The sequence below is a fragment of the Zootoca vivipara genome, chromosome 6 (assembly GCF_963506605.1).
Source record: "Zootoca vivipara chromosome 6, rZooViv1.1, whole genome shotgun sequence".
Classification (NCBI taxonomy): domain Eukaryota; kingdom Metazoa; phylum Chordata; class Lepidosauria; order Squamata; family Lacertidae; genus Zootoca; species Zootoca vivipara.
The window spans coordinates 72,109,457-72,127,443 of record NC_083281.1 but is presented as its reverse complement, the minus strand read 5'-3'; the positions used below and the strand labels follow the sequence as shown (position 1 = coordinate 72,127,443).

The 17,987-nt window shown below is 45.3% G+C and overlaps 2 protein-coding genes across 4 annotated transcripts in view; both read left to right on the top strand.

Annotated features, from left to right (window-relative positions):
• Positions 1 to 61: 61 nt before the first annotated feature.
• On the top strand, positions 62 to 3,863 carry PPCS (phosphopantothenoylcysteine synthetase). 2 transcript variants are annotated; one of them, XM_035116943.2, is made up of 3 exons: positions 62 to 634; positions 1,109 to 1,212; positions 3,329 to 3,863. In XM_035116943.2, the coding sequence occupies exons 1-3, from the start codon at positions 130 to 132 to the stop codon at positions 3,644 to 3,646; spliced, it is 927 nt and encodes a 308-aa protein (XP_034972834.2). In that variant the 5' UTR covers positions 62 to 129; the 3' UTR covers positions 3,647 to 3,863. The 2 variants fall into 2 exon arrangements, with proteins under 2 accessions (XP_034972834.2, XP_034972836.1); XM_035116945.1 differs by lacking the exon at positions 62 to 634 and having other exon boundaries at positions 1,118 to 1,225.
• A 144-nt stretch (positions 3,864 to 4,007) lies between these two features.
• The window catches only part of CCDC30 (coiled-coil domain containing 30), a 42,273-nt gene continuing 28,293 nt past the window's right edge, over positions 4,008 to 17,987 (top strand). Inside the window, exons 1-3 of one of the 2 annotated variants that reach the window (XM_035116941.2) lie at positions 4,008 to 6,959; positions 10,843 to 11,025; positions 15,641 to 15,761. In XM_035116941.2, coding sequence (XP_034972832.2) covers positions 6,942 to 6,959; positions 10,843 to 11,025; positions 15,641 to 15,761 — 322 coding nt within the window. In that variant the 5' untranslated portion in view covers positions 4,008 to 6,941. Of the gene's footprint in view, positions 6,960 to 10,842; positions 11,026 to 15,640; positions 15,762 to 17,987 lie in introns of those variants that run through there. The other variant, XM_060276115.1, reaches the window with a different exon arrangement.

Here is a 17,987-nt window from a genome sequence, read left to right as displayed (position 1 = left end):
GGCGGCTAGAGCGACACACAGAATGAACTGCCGGTACGTAAACGCACCTCTCCCGGAAGCGGAAGTAGCGTAAACAGAAGCAGCTGCAACGCTCGAGTGGCCAGAGCCGCTCCTGCTGCCGACGCTGCCATGGCCGAGCAGGTGCCTCCGGTGTCTCCCGCGGAGGTCGAGGCGGAGCGGCGCGTGCGGGCGTGGGCGGAGACGCAGCGGGCGCGGGGTCGTCACGTGGCGCTGGTGACGTCGGGCGGGACGCAGGTCCCGCTGGAGACGCGATCCGTCCGCTTCCTAGAGAACTTCAGCAGCGGGCGGCGCGGGGCGGCCTCGGCCGAGAGGCTGGTGCGCGCCGGCTACGGTGTCTGCTTCCTCTACCGCACAAGATCGGCTTTTCCCTGGGCACGCGCCATGCAGCTCAGCGGGCCCACGCTCCTGGACGTTCTGCGCGTGCACGATTGTGGCGCAGGCGGGCAGCGCGTCGTGGTCGACTGCAGCGGCAGCGCGCTGCAAAACCTCGTGCCCGCGCTGCTGGCTTACCAACGCGCCAAGGAGGAAGGCGCCCTCTTGGTCCTCGAATTTACCGGCCTAGTGGAGTACTTGGCGCTCCTGCGCGCTGCTGCCCGGGCCCTCGCACCGCTCGGTAAGCGGAGGTGGTGGGAGGAAAGGAGGGCGCAGCGCCCGCGCATGCTCGTCTATCTCAGTATTGTCGGCACGGAGTGGCAGCAGTTTTCTCCTGGGTTCCAAGTGCGAGCGTGGGAGTTCCTGCCAGCAATGCTACTACGGTCGTTTTCTGCGAGTCAGGATCTGGAGCATGTTTGTTGGGTGGTGCTTTCCACTGGGTAATATTGATCCAGGTTTGTGTATTGAAGCTCTGTAGTAGGACTGCTGATTCAGAGGGGCTTACACTCAAGTAAGTGTGCTCAGGACTGAATTGTAAAACTTTTTACTTTTTAAAAATTTTCTATTAACATTAACACTCTGGAAACTAAATAAATTCAAAATAACTTAAAACCTCCCTAAAATTTTGCACATTCATGTGGAAATTGTTGCGGTGGTCTTTCAACTAGCACCACTTATGGTACCAATTTTTCTCACTTGCTTAATCTTCAACTAGGTTCTAGTGCCATGTTTTACTTGGCAGCAGCTGTGTCTGATTTCTACATCCCAGCTTCAGAGATGCCTGAGCATAAGATCCAGTCTGCTGATGGACCCCTACAGGTGAGGTCAGCAGGTACTGGAATTTTGTTCCTGGAGACTTGTGGTCCATTAAGAGGTGTAGTGGCTTTTCTTCAATTAAGCACTCCAGTTGTGATGTTTAAGATTACTTTTATGTTGTCAAGAGCAACAGGGGCTGCTGAGGAACCCACAAAAGTAGTGGCTAAAGGCCTGTAAATTAGACAGGCTTATATAGAGGCATTTCTTTGCCTTTGCTTTCCACATGCATAGAAATAAAATAATGTTTTCAGAGGGGAAGCATGCCTGCATTATCAGAGATGGGTGCCTGATTCAGCAAGAATTCAGTGTTGAATTTATGTCAAACTGGTCCTAAGCTTAGTTTTCCCCTGCACAAACACTCACAGATTTTCCTAACCATATTTCTTCACATGTAAGCTACCTATCAACATATACATCAATATATTTATCCACTACAGAGGCCTGTAGCCAAGCACCAGAATCCTGGATTGTAGTACCAGATTGTTACTTTGCTCCATCTTTTGACATCCCCCCTCTAGGAGCACTCACCAGCTTTTCCTCCGTTGCCCTGGGATGGGTCTCTTCCTTGGAATCTGGGGTGGACAGGCCAGTCTAGGCCCTATTACCAGATCTGCTTGTGTGTCTGTTTGTACTGTACACGTGTTCATGGAATGATCACACTGGGACAAATGAGGAAACGCAAATAAATACCAAACCCAAGGAACATCTACTGGTATGTTTGTTGTCACAGAATAGCAGGCAGGAAGAAAACAGACTTTGTGGCCAGAACCACCAGTGCCGTTATAGAGTAGTAAAAGTTTGCTAGTCCAATACAAGGCAAACCTGCCTTGCTTAGATCATAATCAAGTTCGTTACTCTTAGTGCAAGAGAAGCTAAAGGCAAGGAGCTTAGTTTATAGGGAGGTTTGGGGATGGGTGTTTGGAAACTCTGCAAAGTCCATGTGTAAACAACAAGAGTTGCAGCTCCAGTGATAGCTGTAGATGTACAAGATACTTGATGCCTGAGATGTGGAAATAAGGGAGAGGGTTGGGACACAATTATAACCTCTTGTCAAACAATGAGTAGATAGAAATGGTTCCCTGATTTTTAATTTGTTGGGTTCTCTCTGTGCCAACTTGTCCCGTTCTCAAGCTCAGGCTATCACTGCATCAAGAGCATGTGTGCGTTAGGGCTAGGCGATACAGTGGAATGACTCGACAGCGAAATTTTTTGACTTACGAGTGGGGCAAATGGCGGCACGCTTACGAATTTCTCGACATCCGAACAGAAACTGAGGCGGTTTTAGATAGGGGTTTTTTGACTTACAAATTTTTAGATTTTAGAAATTTCCGTTTCCAGTGTATTCCTATGGGAAATCGCGTTTCCAATGGCACTTTTTAATTTACGAATTTTTCGTCCTACGAAGGTGCCTTCGGAATGGATTAAATTCGTAAGTCGAGGCACCACTGTACCTGCTTTTCAACTTCATGGTGTATCACCAGCCAAACATTGCATTTTGGCTATATATCACAATGTTGAAAAAACAAGCTGCGTTGGCTTCTGCTTGCAAGGCCATCTGGTGAAACTGCCCCAGCTCTCACCGTGGGAACTGAGGACAGGGATAACACAGCTTGTTTGTGCAGCTCCGCTGGGGATCGGGAAGGTTCCCCTTCCCAGCTGAGACAGCCCTGCCGCTCCTCCCCATCTCTCATGGGTTAGTGGGCGGTGCATTGGGGCTTCTTTTACTGCTCCTCCGCATCTGCAGGAAGGAACTCTTGACTCCCTCCAGTGATCTCTGCTAGCAGGACTCAGGAGCCATGGCTGTTTCACCAGCAACATACTGCTGAGTGAAACTGACATCGCGGTCTGCTCCCCATACCGGTCCTGGGTAGTGTGTGCATTATGCTGAACTTCTTTCTTAAGAACATAAGAAGAGCACTGCTGGATCAAGTCAGGGGGACATTTAGTCCAGCATCCTATATCACAGTAGGCAACTGGATGTTTAGAAAAGTGTCAAGTAGGAATTGATCACAGGAACACTCCCCTCCTGTGGTTTACAGCAACTGGCATGCAGAATCATTACTGCCTCCAGCCATGGCCATCTCTGCGAATTTGTCTAATCCTCCTTCCCTTGTTGCAGATCACAATGAAGATGGTGCCAAAGATGTTATCCCCTCTGGTTAAGGAATGGGCTCCAGAGGCGTTTGTGATCTCATTCAAGCTAGAAACAAACCCTTCCATCCTGATTGACAAAGCAAAACAGGCACTGGAGAAATACCGCCACCACGTGGTGGTTGCTAATGTGCTGGACTCCCGGAGAACCTCCGTGATTGTGGTCACCAAGGATTTGGAGACACAGTTGTCACTTTCTGATGACGAAGTGGCCCAAGGCATGGAAATCGAAGAGAAGATTGTCAGCTATCTTCAGTCCCAGCACAGGGCTTTTATGGAGAAATGACTTCTCCCGAATAAAAGTGACTTCTTTGATTCCTCAGAACAGAATAGACAAATGGTTAAGAGGTTTTTATTACTGCTAAATCGTGTCAAAACTTTATTACAATGGCGTATAGGATCAAAAGGGTGAAATTCTGACATAATTTTGGCTATTTTTGCACAACACACGTTTGCTGCTTGTTAGAAATATATACCATATAAATCTAAACATTCCTAAGTCACAGCTTTTCTGAGTGCCATCCCTATCTCCTGTTTTGTTTAGCCTTGTGCGATCAAACCTCAAGGAATGTTTGAATACTCTCTCCTTGCAAGCAAGGTTTGATGGCTACACCTTGACCATAATGACATCTGGCCATTCCACTTCATAGTCTTACCAGGACAGGCCCTGCTGATGTTTACATTGCCATATGAAGGTTCTTGCTAATGTGTAACCTTCTGGGCCTATGTTAAAATATTATATGGGGTTAGAGCAGGGCCGAGGAACCTTTCTTTTTCATTCCTGTCAGTGGTAAACTCTGTGCTGGCAGTGGGTGGGACAGAAGCCAGCTGTGGGCAGAGCCAGAAGTTGGCATGGTTTTTCTTTCATGCTGGGGAAGGAGCAGTTCACTCTTGCTGGAGGCCTGAGCTAATTGTGCATAGGGGGCTTTTGAAATCAGGCTGTAGGACTGCATGAAACCCACCTCTGGCTTGGAGATGGTTCAACTTTGTGCTATGTGCCACTAATTTGGGTTCAGTTTTTTACTCCTGCCAAGGTGGCAGAGCCTTTGCTTTCACTATTGTGCATTCACTTTTTAAATTGTTATACAGTGCCTCATGTACATCACAGGTGAGAGGGCACCATAAGCATTGAAAATGACAACAGCCATGTCATGTGGAGGCTATAATCTGAATTTCAATAGCTGGGGGTGACAAAATGATGGTGTGATGGGAGAGGAAGGGAGGTAGTGATTATACGGAAGACTTTTCCATTTGGGAATTAAGAACAGGGTTTGAAAGAGGGTGGTTTTGAGGATTGATTTGAAAGGAGGCAGTGATATATGTACCGGTAATGCCATTTTTGCTAGCCTCCCCCAACTTGGTGCCTGTCAGATCTATTTTCTACTACAAATTCCATCAGCTTCTTAAATATATTTATTTGTACTTTAATCAAATGGTCCGAGAGTAGGTTACAAAAACACCAGAGTTAAGCCAGGTACAAATGAGATTAAAATCATAAAATGAAATCACAAAACTAACCAATGATGAAGGTAACAAAAGAGCAGCACAGAACATCAGTGCAAGAGCAATGTATTTATTTGGGAAGAACGTGCTAAATGGTCTGAAAGGCAGAATCCCCCCATCTTCTGCACTATAGACCTTTTGGATAACAACTCCCATCAGCAACTGTTCAGCAACCTGTGCTGCCTGAGGATGGTGGGTTTTTTAGCCCAAAATATTGAGGGCAACAGGCTGAAGAAGGTTGCTTCAAGGCCTGATGTATTTGTTCATGTTCAGATTCAGAACCAGGTAGATGACTAAAATTGTTCTTTAATTGTTTCAATCCTGGTGAAGTTAAATCTCTAATATCTTTCAGTAAATGGGGATCAGGGTACACACACCCATATGCCCGTAAAGTACAAAAGTACAAAAAAAGTATATACAGTCATACCTCATTTTGCATCCGCTTCAGGTTGCATCTTTTCAGCTTGCAAACGCGGCAAACGTCCGGGTTTCGCCGCATGCGCAGAAGTGCCACTCTGGTTGTGGACTTTTTGGGGTGCGAACGGCACCCCAGAATGGATCGTGTCCGCAACCAGAGGTACTACTATATGTTGAAAACAAGCACAGTGAGATTTCACAACAGCAGTAATAACAGATAACAGAGTACACTGTTTACAGGATCCTTGTAGGGATAGTTGACAGAGAAATGGATTGTGTTCAACATTAGCCCTACTCAGAGTGGGCCCATTGAAATGAATGAACATGGCTAATTAGACCCTTTAATTCCATTGGGTTTACTCTTGTCTAGGACTTCAGACTTAACCATAGGGTAGCAGTGCCTGGAGATGGAAGTATGTAATTTGAGAAAAGCTGGAGCATAGGTTTGTAATGCCAGTGAAAAAGTCACCCACAATTGGAATGTTCTGATTTTTCAATGCCAGAAAAGCAGCAATGTCACAAAAACTGGCTAGGGTGGCAAAACCTGGGTTTTGATGCTTCCAATTTCTCCACCCCACACACTAATCTTGACTGACCACAAGGGACAGGGACATGGGGATGGACAACGGCTGGCTCACAGTGGAAAGCAGCAGGTATCTCTATGACTTTGAACCTGCGTCCTGTGCGTATTTATGCACAGCTAAGTTCCGCTGTGTTCCAAAGCAGAGTTAGAAATGTATCTGTAAGCTGTGTGGCTGCAATCCTATATATACATTTTGGCATGCATGGTAGACAGAATAATTAATACATACATACCTTATGTGGGAATACTCCATTCCAGTTGTGTCTTTCATCCAAAAATGTATAGGATTTTGATGTGACTATTTTTGACCCCATATGCTGCAGTTCTGTGCTGTCTTGCATTGTAGTTGATCCCAGCAACTCTTTGGGACTTAACATTTGAGTAAACATGCTTAAGGGTTGGTTGTATGTTTCAAAAGCTGAAATTGGCACCTACTTCTTAGCAGAAAGCTTCAAATTTATGCATGCATTTTACATACAAGTCCTAGTGAACTCTTTGAATTTACTCCTCAGTTACCTTGCCATGATTGCGTGTCTACCATTCCTGCATGCTTACCTGGGAGTAAGCCCCATTGAATGCTGGGCAAATTAACTTCCAAATAAGCACAATTCCCACAGCAAGCACAAACCTGTGTGCGTTTACCAAGTCACATTACCTTTTACAGTCATTGCCTCTCAGCCTAATCTACCTCGCAGGGTTGTCCTGGAGGGGGGATCAAAGGAGATTTGGGAGAACTACCGGGATACACCATCTTAAACATCTTGGGGGGTGCGGGAAATGTGGGACATAAATGAAATAATAAACCCCTGTGGGTGCTTGGCTTAGGGAGAAAAGCAGCAAGGTTTATTTCCGAGTAACGCATGCAATGCAAGCGAAATGGGTTTAACCCGCGGTGGGGGCGGGGTCGTTGCCACCTTGCCACGACTACATGAGCTGCGGGAGGGGGGTGCCCTTCTCCCCCCACTGCGCTTAAGTTTAGCCTGGGCCTGGAAGGTAGGCCTCGTTGCCATGGTGACCGCGGCCTACCTTTGGGCTCGGGTAATCCGAACCGGCTCTCAACTGACGCTGCCGAGCTCGCATGGAGGGAGCCCAGCCGGTGAGTACGGAAGGGGGTGGATGCGGCTCCTGCCGGGTGGGGGTGGGAAGCGGGGCGTGAGCTCTCTTCTTCCTTGCCCCGGCGAGGCTGTTGGTCAGGAGAGAAACAAAACACACGACAAGCGCCTCAGAAAAGAGCCGCGCGGGATTCGGCCGAGAAGCAGCGGCCACGCAAGCCCCCGGCGAACCTCCCCTTGTGCTGCTGTATTCGCCCCGGCAGCGAGAGGTAGACGACTGTGCCTGGCCAGGGAAGGCTCAACAGTGAATTTGTCTGACACGATACATATCTAGATACGTTTCTGCCCTTTTCGTAGAGTTGGAAGGGACCCAAAGTCACCCCGAAAACCCTGTGGGGTAGGTTAGGCCACCCAGTGGCTGAATGGTGGGATTTGAATCCTGGTCTCCCAAGTCTTGCCCAAAACTTTAAACCAATACATCATGCTGGCTAGATATTAAAAAAAATCCCTGCTGGGTTAATAAAAACTGGAACAGGATTGCTCTACAGCTGCCAAGTTTCTGTTTCGTGTAAGTTTCTTGTAAAAGTTCACCTTTGAACTGCTGCACACCCACCCACACCCTGCCCTGCCCTGCCCTTGTGTTTCTTTTGTGTGTGGTTCTTTAAAACAAACAAAAAAGCCAACAACTTTATTTAAACAATTACCGGGGGGGGGGGGGAGTGATTCCTGGATTGGAGTATCAAAAGTAAGTTTTGCATCATACATGCGTATTCAGGAAAAGGGTCCATCAAGACAACCTGATTTCCATCATCAGTGCATGTAGAGAATAAAGGTAAAGGGACCCATAACCATTAGGTCCAGTTGTGACCGACTCTGGGGTTGCGGTGCTCATCTCGCGTTATTGGCCGAGTGAGCCGGTGTACAGCTTCCAGGTCATGTGGTCAGCATGACAAAGCTGCTTCTGGCGAACCAGAGCAGCGCACGGAAACGCCGTTTACCTTCCTGCTGTAGCGGTACCTATTTATCTACTTGCACTTTGACGTGCTTTCGAACTGCTAGGTTGGCAGGAGCCGGGACCGAGCAACGGGAGCTCATCCCTTCGCAGGAATTCGAACCGCCGACCTTCTGATCGGCAAGCCCTAGGCTATGTGGTTTAACCCACCCACCATATAATGTGAAACCACTCTAGGTCTTCTGACCCATTGGAGATTGGGAAACTTTCTCCGAAAAACCCTAGAGTCCAGGTATTTTAATATTTGTGTTAAATGTCAATGCTTCAATGTATTCCACCATTGTGGCAACTGAGATTCTGGTTGCAGCCAGCATCCACGTTATCAGATCTTTTCAGGTGTGTATTACACACTTAGCCACCCCAGAGATTTAACATACATTAGAGATTTAAATGGCAGTTCAGAATTTAGAAACCAAAGAGCATTCGCACCAAAGATAGAAAAAGGTGCCAACAATCTGGCAAGAGCCCAGATGTTCTAGAAAGTTGTACCGTGTCTTGAATATTTTGGAGACCAATGTTGTAACTGGCCAACTGTTGCAGATAATGCGGCTGTTAAAGATGCAGCTACATGACATGGTTGAAAAATGGACAATTGCAGCTGATAGATGTTGATTTACAAGATGTGGTGAGGGGCAGTAGCTTACCGTAGATGGCTTCAAAAGGGAATTAAATACATTAATTGAAGGGAGGAGGAAACATAGGATTCTTCCTTACATACCGAGCCAGGCCCTTGCTCCACTTTATTCAGTAATGTCTACAGAAGGGATTAGGAAACTATGGCTTTCCAGATGTTGCTAGACTTCCTTGAGCCAGCATAGTCAGTGGCCAGGAATGTTGGGAGTTGGAGTGCAATAACATCTGAAGAGCCATAGGTCCCCCATCCCTAGTCTATGTTGACCAGAAGCCCCTCTCCAGGGTTTCTGACAGAGAGCATTCCCCAGCCCTACCTGGAAATACCAGGCACTGAACATGGGACCTTTTGGATGCAGAGCATGTGATTGCTTGCTTGCTTACTAATTTTGTATACTACCCTTCATCCAAAGATCACAGGGCAGTTCACAACATAAAAATACAAAATGAGAACACGAAATACATAATAAAACTAGAAGCAAAACAAACCAATAACCCCCCACCCACAAACACATTTTAAAGGCCATGGAATGTTCCATCAGCCAAAGGCCTCGTTATAGAGAAATGTTTTCGCCTGACACCTAAAGATATGTAATGAAGGCACCAGGGGAGCCTTCCTGGAAAGCGCCTTCTGCAAACGGAACCACCGCATAAAAGGCCCATTCTTGTGTTGCCACCCTCTGAGCCTCTTTTGGAACGGGCACATGAAGAAGGGCCTCCAATGATTAACACAGGGTTTGGGTCAGTTCATATGTGGGGAGGTGGTCCTTGGGGTATTGCTGTCCTGAACCATTTAAGGCTTTATAGGTCAAAACCAGCACTTTGAATTGGGCCCAGAGATCGTAAGTGACTGTGGAGGCCAATTCTGGATCCACATGTCCTTCCACAGTGGGGACATTGGTTTCCGGGCGGGAGTTGATCATGGTGTGGATTTGCCAAGCATGCCTTCCTCTTAGCACATTTCTCCCTTGCGTCCTGAGTTCGAGTGACTTCAAAGCCCTTTGGTAAAGGCTGTTCTCCAATTGGAGCACTCATAGGCAAGTATTTCCCATTGTTGGTGTTTATACTGTGTTTTTTTAGATTTACCTTGAGACAGTCTTTAAACCTCTTTTGATGACCACCAGCAATAGGCTTTCCATTTTTAAGTTCAGAATAGAGTAGTTGCTTTGGAAGACGATAATCAGGCATCCACATAACATGACCAGTCCAATGAAGTTAATGTTGAAGAATCATTGCTTCAACACTGGTGATCTTTGCTTCTTCCAGTACACTGGTATTAGTTCACCTGTCTTCCCAAGTGATGTGTAAAAATTTTTGGAGACACTGTTGATGCAATCTTTCAAGGCGTTTATAAGTGGTCCATGTTTCAGAAGCATACAGTAATGTTGGTAGTACAATAGCTTTGTAAACAAGCATTTTGGTTTCCCTGCGAATGTCCCAGTCCTCAAACACTCTGCACTTTAATCGGGAGAAAGCTGCACTTGCAGAGCTCAGGCGATGCTGGATTTCGGCATCAATGTCGGCCCTTGTGGAAAGATAATTGCCCAGGTGGGAGAAGTGATCAACATTTTCCAACGTTACACCATTGAGTTGGATTTGTGGTGCTGCAGAGAGGTTATTTTGTACTTGTTGGTACAACACTTTGGTTGTTTGGATGTTGAGTGATAGGCCAAGCTTTTCTTAAGCTTCTGTGAAGATATTTAGAATGGTTCGGAGGTCATCCTCTGAGCGTGCACACACTACGTTGTCATCAGCATACCAAAGCTCTATGACGGAAGTTACGGTAACCTTACTCTTTGCTTTTAGCCTGCTCAGATTGAAGAGCTTTCCATCTGTTCGATAAATGATTTCTACTCCGGTGGGGAGTTTCTCGTTGACAAAGTGTAGGATCATGGCAATGAAAATAATGAATAGAGTTGGGACAGTAACACAACCCTGTTTAACACCTGATCCCACTGTGAATGGTTCACTTTGAGAGCCGTTGTTATCTGTGATTGTTGCTGTCATATTATAATGGAGGAGCTGAATGATGTTCACAAATTTATCTGGGCAGCCAATTTTCAGAAGGACAGTCCACAGGGCATTACGATTTAAAGTGTCAAAAGATACAGCCTGCTCCACAAAAGAGAGATCCGTCCATAGCTGTTAGCCACGAGGGCTGGCAGAATGTTCCCAAATACAGTTGCTGAAGCAGTATAGCTGAGAAGACTGAAACAAACAAACATACAGATTAATTGTTTAGGGAATACCCCTTTTCTGATTCCTTTCTACATTCCTTTATACAGGAGAATGCACATATAGAAGACATAACTCAGCAGCTCAAGGAAGAAGGGGTTGACACTACAGCGCCTGCAAACGACCAGCTCTGTTATGTCTGGAGTTTGTTCTTACGCAGTCAAGAGGAGTTGCATTCTGCTGCTGGAGAGTTAGAGAAACTCAGGCGACAGCAAGTGGAAGAGATGAGAGAGGTAGGTGGGAAGATTGCCAGCCACCGGCTGCTGACACTGGAGTAGCCCAACCACTTCTAAAGGGTTTTTCAAAGGTAGATGCTTTCAGGTTTATAGCCCTTAGGATTGTTCCATGCTAGGTGTGGACAATTTGCTCAAGATAGAAGTCTTTGCTGAAGAACTTCCCACAGCAAATGTGTATTTGGTACATGGACTGAACATACGTTGTGTGCCATTTTTATGCATATGGTGGATGTTGAAACACAGTTGTTGGGCATATTGTGCTTATTTTACAATGTTTTTAATTCTGAAAGTGGCTGCTCTCAAGGTGCCCAGATTACAATGAGAGGGGCAAGGAGGGCCTGTCCTCTGGGCGCATAACGTTAATTATGTCCAGTATAGGACCTGGGCTTGTTTAGGCATTACATTCCATCTTTGGCACAACACAGGAACTGAGCTTTTAGCTCAGCTTCCCTCAACTGGGATTGAGAGAAATTGTGGTTCAGAACCCACAGAGGGTGCCCTGTTGGCGAAGGCTGATATAGCTGCTGTGTGAACATGTTATAGAAGTATGTGATTTGTTTCTGTCCCAGCACAAATCTTGTAACAGCTGGAGCATGTTTGAACTGCACATTTTAAACTTCCAGGTTTACCGTGACAGCTACTGAGAATTGATGTGGTTTCTCCAGAGAGGGCTAGCTTTGTGTGAATGAGTCCCAGTTCAGCCCATTGCTTATCCCTCTCATATTTTAGGGCTTCCCAAAGGTGTCCATAAACACAGCTCTATCTTTTTGTTCCTTTAACAAAAAATCCTACTTACTTTGGCATGGGGCAGGGGAGCAAAATTTTCCATGATTTCTGTTGGTTTCCTGGTTTTTGTTTTGGAATTTGCATCCGGTTGTCGTAGAAGTTTGGTATGTTGTCAGTAAGAGAGGAAAAGTACTCATAGTGCATAGCTCACAGGGAACCTTCCTGTGCAAGGTCTCTTGAAAGGAACAGGATTCGCGCAGGAGGGCATCCTTTGTTCTTGGGCAAGTCACATTTGATTCAGCCTGGCTGGTGATGGGAATCATTCTAGGTGGGTTTTTTCCCCATGGCCTTCAAAGAGAAGAGCAAAAATAATAGGAACAGCAGGCGGTAGGGTCTTTCTTATGTCTGACGCAAAGGATTGATTGCATTTCTCAACTGTCGTCAGCTTGACAAGGTGAAATTTAGATCTTTGCCATATGGCTTGAATGTCCACACAGGGAAAAATCTGCCCACATCACATTTGTAAAGAACCCCAGCCCACTGTGAGCAACAGAAGGCTGTGTAAGCACATCTCCTCCTGCTTTGAACAGAGGATGTCTGGAGAGTATGTCTGGGTTTAAGATCCCATTTGACTTTTTTGTGCTAATTGAATGGAAAAGGAGCAAAATAGATGTCTCAAATTGGTGGTTTTCCCAGACTTGAAGGACACAAGAATCATCCAGCTGGATAAGAGTCAAAGGTCCATCTCAAAAAAGTGTCTGGTTCCCCACAGTGGCCAGCCAGATGTCTCCTTTGTCACCAGTTTGCTGGAAAACACAGGAGGGGAGGGTGCTCTTGTGCTTGAATCTTGCTTGCTGCTTTCCCACAGGCATCTTGTTGGCCACTATGAGAAGAAGATGCTGGACTAGATGGACCATTGGTCTGATCCAATAGGATCTTCCCATGCTGTTATGTTGCCTGCTCCAGGAGAAAGGGCAATTTCCCACACCCCATTACAGGGCCTGGAGTCAGTGGCAGAGCTTCATGCTCTGGCACTGGGGGGTGGGGGGCGGAGAGCAGGTGTGGGCAGGGTTGGCGTGCTCCCCCCGTACTCCTCTTCCTCCGCCAGTACCTGGAGTGTGGGGTGGCTTGCAGGGATGACTCCAAAGCTGTTTGCTTTGGAACTGCCCCCTCAGCATAGGAAGCTGGTTGTGTGGACTAATGGGCTTCCAACGTGGACAAACGCCCCTTGCATGATTGGAGAAGTGTGTCCAAATCCCCAAATCAGCAAAGCGTTCCAAAGAGACAGTACAGACAGCGACCATTTTGTGTGGTAGTTCTGTTCCTGGCCCTGCGCACCATTCACATTTCTGAAGATGTAACACTTTAAAAAAAAAAAAGATGGGACCCTTGCGCTTAAGGAACTGACCGTCTAAAATGACAGTTGAAAATATATAATCTAAAAGTGATCCAGGTGGTTTCAGTTCCTACTTGCACTGCTCAACCTCTCCTGCATTTAATATGACCCTTTGAACATGTGCACATTTCATTGGATATATCCTGCTTCAGGGGCTAAGGACCACTTAAGGGATGGTCAGATCACAGTCTGAGGTCAAGTGCTTGTGGAAGTGTCAACAAACACAGCCAGACCTGGACTCCTTTAGAGATGATAAAGTGGGGAAGAGCCTGTCAATTCTTATCAGTGCCAGATATGGTTGGAAATGCCTCTGCCTGAAGCCCTCCTAAAAAGCTGCTGCTATTCAGTGCAGACAATACTGAGCTAGCAGTATAGGATAGCTATTTTTGTTCTAGTGAAATATATTGGGGCAGGCAGGGGGCTTCCGGCTTCCCTTGTCTTGACCTTAAACTCTTGTTGATTCAAACTTTAGATCAGTGGCTTTCAACTGTGTTTGTTGGTTTTTTCCATTTGGTTATAAGGGGAAGATCAGTCATGATGGATCTATGTGCCTAAAAGATGATGTGTTCTTTCTCCTTTGTGAGAGGTAATCTGCCTCTGAATACCAGTTGCTGAGATTCACAGGTGGGAAGAGTGCTGCCACCTTCAAAAAGTGGCACTCCAGACCTGCTTGTAGGCTTCCCTTTAGGACATCCAGTTGGCCAGTCTGACAGTGGAGTCCTGGATTAAATGGGCATAATCCATTAAAGAAACCTACCTGAATCACCTGTGATGTGCAGGAGTTCTCTGTGGCAGATGCACCAACAGTCCCATGCCCACCAGTTAACATGGAAAGGCTTCTCTACCACTACGTTTGAAGGCTTCTTCTTTAGCTATGAACGGCATAAATCCATTCTGATCTAGGGGACTCTGACGATTTCTCAAACATGTGAAACTCCACATGAAGGTTAAGCTCAGTATTGAACAGAAGGTAGGACAGAGCTTTCTAAACTGTGTTGTGACACATTAGTGTGTCGGCTGCAGCATATACATGGGTCACGCAAATGCTCCCCACACTATTCCCGGGGCTGGAAAGGGGTTAGTTTTACCTCCAGTTTGCTAGTAAAACTGAATTACTGTGTTGCAAAATGCTGCATGTGTAAAAAAGTGTGTCATCGACATGAAAAGTTTGGAAAGCTCTGGTGTAGGGAGTCCCATAGTGTTTTCAGGCAGGGCATTCGTAAGGAGCAGCCTGATTATGTTCTTCTCTGACTCGCTGAGTGCTAAGGCATAGGCCTGTGCCATTCTGTCTTGTACGGCTTCATTGAAAAAAATTGCCCCAAACCTGCCTTTAAATGATATGTATTTCATATGGACTTTTAAACATAAAATACACACTTTTTAATGTGCTCATCTCTGTGTTACACATTTTTTGTGCCCTCTTGGTTACCTAAAATATGTATTTTTGTGTGCCCTTCCTTTTGTACACTAAAACTGCATAGTCAGATCTGGAGAGCTGCACGATCTGAAAGGAAGTTGCATTGTGATCCTGAAGCAAGTTCAGGAGTGTTGAATTGAGTTGGTCTGCTGAAAAAAGCTCATTTGTCACAGCAAGAGTTAAGCAAAGCAATGGCTCCATCTGCTGACAGTTAAGGAAATAACCTAATTTCAGCACAGTGCAGATTAGTATGGGTATAGGTGGTTGTTCAAACAACCTGATCCCAAATAAATCAAGTCTTTAAAGTTTAATACCATCACTTTAAATTGAGCTCAGAAACAAAAACTGGGATTTATCATGGAAGACAGGAATGAATGAATGAATGAATGAATGAATGCATGAGCGAAAGAGTTTCAGTTATTAGCTGCTGGGAAAGACCTATGCCCGAGACCTTGGAGCGCTGGTGCCAGTCACAGTAGATGTTACTGCTAATGGGAGTTTCTGGCAGAAAACAAGTGGCACAATTGTTAAAACAGCTGCCCAGGCTGCCCATTTACTAATGACACAGGTTCAAAGGCTTTTAATTTATAGCGTACATCGGCTGCCACCTAAACCCAACTCAGTGAGATAATCTGCAGCGGCATCTCTGGTATTTCCTCGAGTTGATGAGGCTCATTTGACAACAACAAGAAATCAAGCCTTTAGTGTCATTGATCAAGTTCTGTAGAACTCTCTGCCAATAGGGATTCAGGCACCTTCTATGCCAGTATTGAAAGGCCTGCTGAAAACCTTTCCTCAGGGCCTATGCAGGCAATTGAGAATTCATCCTTCTGCAGTGGTTTATAGATACTTGTGTTTAACTTTTTTGCTTTCAATTTGTTTTTCACTTTTTTATGCTTTTATTGTGTGGTTTTTTAAAAATCCTTTTCATGTTGTAAAGTGCATAGATAGGTTTTTATGATTTAGCAGTATGTAATTTTTTAATAAGTAAATAAATAAATAAAATGGGCAAATAATGCAGCCTGACCTGTCCTTGCTGTTTGGGAATCAGACTTGCCTCGTCCTCTTTTCAGGTGGAAAATTACGTGGCCCACATCCGTACGTTGACAGAAGCGCGGGATGCTCTGGCAACTGCATTCGAGAGAGAAAATGTGCAGCTTAGGGTGGAAGTTACACAGCTACAACTTGAGCAAGGTACTCTCTCTCTCCCTCACTTTGCTGAACATGTCAGATCCAGGACCGTGAGGCTGAGGCCACCCTCCCAAAAGTGTCCCCTCAGCTAGCCCATTGCTCACAAGGATCTTGATCAAACTGGAAAGTGGGGAGTAAACTTGCTTTTTATTACTTTATCTACTTAGAGCATTTAGACTCTACACTTCAGCCAGAAACATTCCCCAAGTAGCTTAAATACAACTAATTAAAACAAGGCAGTCCCTGATCGCAGGCTTACAAGGTATAAAGCACAATACGCAAGGGAAAAGGGACAGGGAGGGAAAAGGGGGGGGAGCAAACTTAGGCACCAGTTTTTAAATGGTAGTTGCTACAAATGCCTGCTGTAAACTTTTCCATCCCACCACATCAATGCAGGCAATTACATCCCCCACAATGGTCTATTGAGGTTTGCTTTTAATTTCTTTTTGCTTTTAAGTAGATTTTAGATTTCTATAATTTTATTGTCTGGTTTTCTGTTTTTATATTATTGTAAACTGCTTGACACATTTGTATAATATAGTGGTATATAAATACTTTTATAAATACATAAAAAATATAATGGCCAGCTGGTATGGAAGCAGCTCAGAGGCAGGAGGCACCCAATGGAACTGGTCTTTCTGCTGGCTGATGGAATGAGCCCTGCTTCCCATCTCTCTCAATGAGGTACCTTTCTTCCTCTTATACCATCACAGGCCACCCCCAGTTTCCCTAAATAAGAGGCATTGGGCAGGTTGACTGTGCTGGGGAGCTTGTGAAATGGCTCACCTCAGGAGCCCTGAGAACCACAGTCCAGGTGTCTGTGACGTGCTTACTGGATTAATCTGTACAGAAATTCATGTTTAAAATATGTTCTTAAATATGCATTTTATCGTAAAAATAAGATAAGTCAATGGACTTAAGTTCTGCGATTTCAGTGATTCTATCCTGAGTACAGCTTAGTTTGATACAACCTGCATTTTATCTTAGTGTACACATTTTCAAATGTATTTTATCCTGAAACAGAGCTTGAGGTCCAGAGCCTCTCCTGATGTTTTCCCCTCCTCAGCATCTGTTACCTAGAGGTATATGGACTTTGGACTGGGGCAAAGGATTCTGTGGCCCTCCAGATGTTACTGGACTACAGAATGGCTTTCCGTTGGCTCTTTTTGGAGACATGGTTTCCTCTGTAAAATGACTAAACAGGCAAACATCTGGGTTCTGCCACACAGCTACAAAAGAGGTGGAGGCTTCAAGGAAAAATTGGCTCCTTCTTTGTTGCATTGGAATCAATATAAAACAAACCAGGCAGTAAATGTGGATGCAATAAGTACGCTTTAATTTAATTTAATTTAATTACAAAAGAGCTTGTTGATTCAGGTCAATGGCCCATCTAGTCCAGCATCCTGTTCTCACAGTAGCCAACCAGATGCCCCAGTGGGAAACCAGCAATCAGGATCCAAGCACAAGAGCACTCTCCCTCTTGTGGTTTCCAGCAACTGATATTCAGAGTCATCGCTGCTGCCAGCTGTGGAGGCAGAGTATAGCCATCGATAGCTAGCAGCCATTGATAACCTATTAAATCCTGTTAAGTATATTTACCATTTAGCTGTTAAATCCTGTTAAGTTCGTCCTGTTAAATAAATGTTGAACATAAGGTGGTTAGGTTACAGGGTTGAACATGAGTTAGGTAAGTAATAACTATACTGTACTCATGAGTATAGTTGCAAAACCAGAATTGACCCCTTACTGCTTTCCTCTGCTCATTGCCCAATGCCCACAGTGGTTCTCAACAGTGCCGCAAGCAGAGAGCTGACCTTGAGGAAGAAGCTACTTCCACAGCTCTTGCCTAACCCGTGCTATGCGTTTAGTGGGTGGGTCGATGCATTATGTGATAATGGATCAACGGCTTTAGTGAGGGGTGTGTGTGTGTGCTCAGCCTCCAAACCACAGAGCTCTAATTGCCCTGCACACAAACCAACCAAGCAACAGAATGGAGCAATTTAAGCGTTCACAGAGAAAATGTTTTTGCTGATGTGTTAGAATCAAATAAGTGTTTTTAAAAATTGACCTGCTCGTTTATTGTATTTGTGCCTGGCTGTGCAGCCAACTTGGCTTCCTGAAGCAGCTTACGGCAGTTAAAATCTCAGTTGCTAAATACACAGAAAAGTTACATGGAAAATAATTAAGAGAGCAGCAACAAGATAAAACAGGCATCACCTTCTCAGTGTA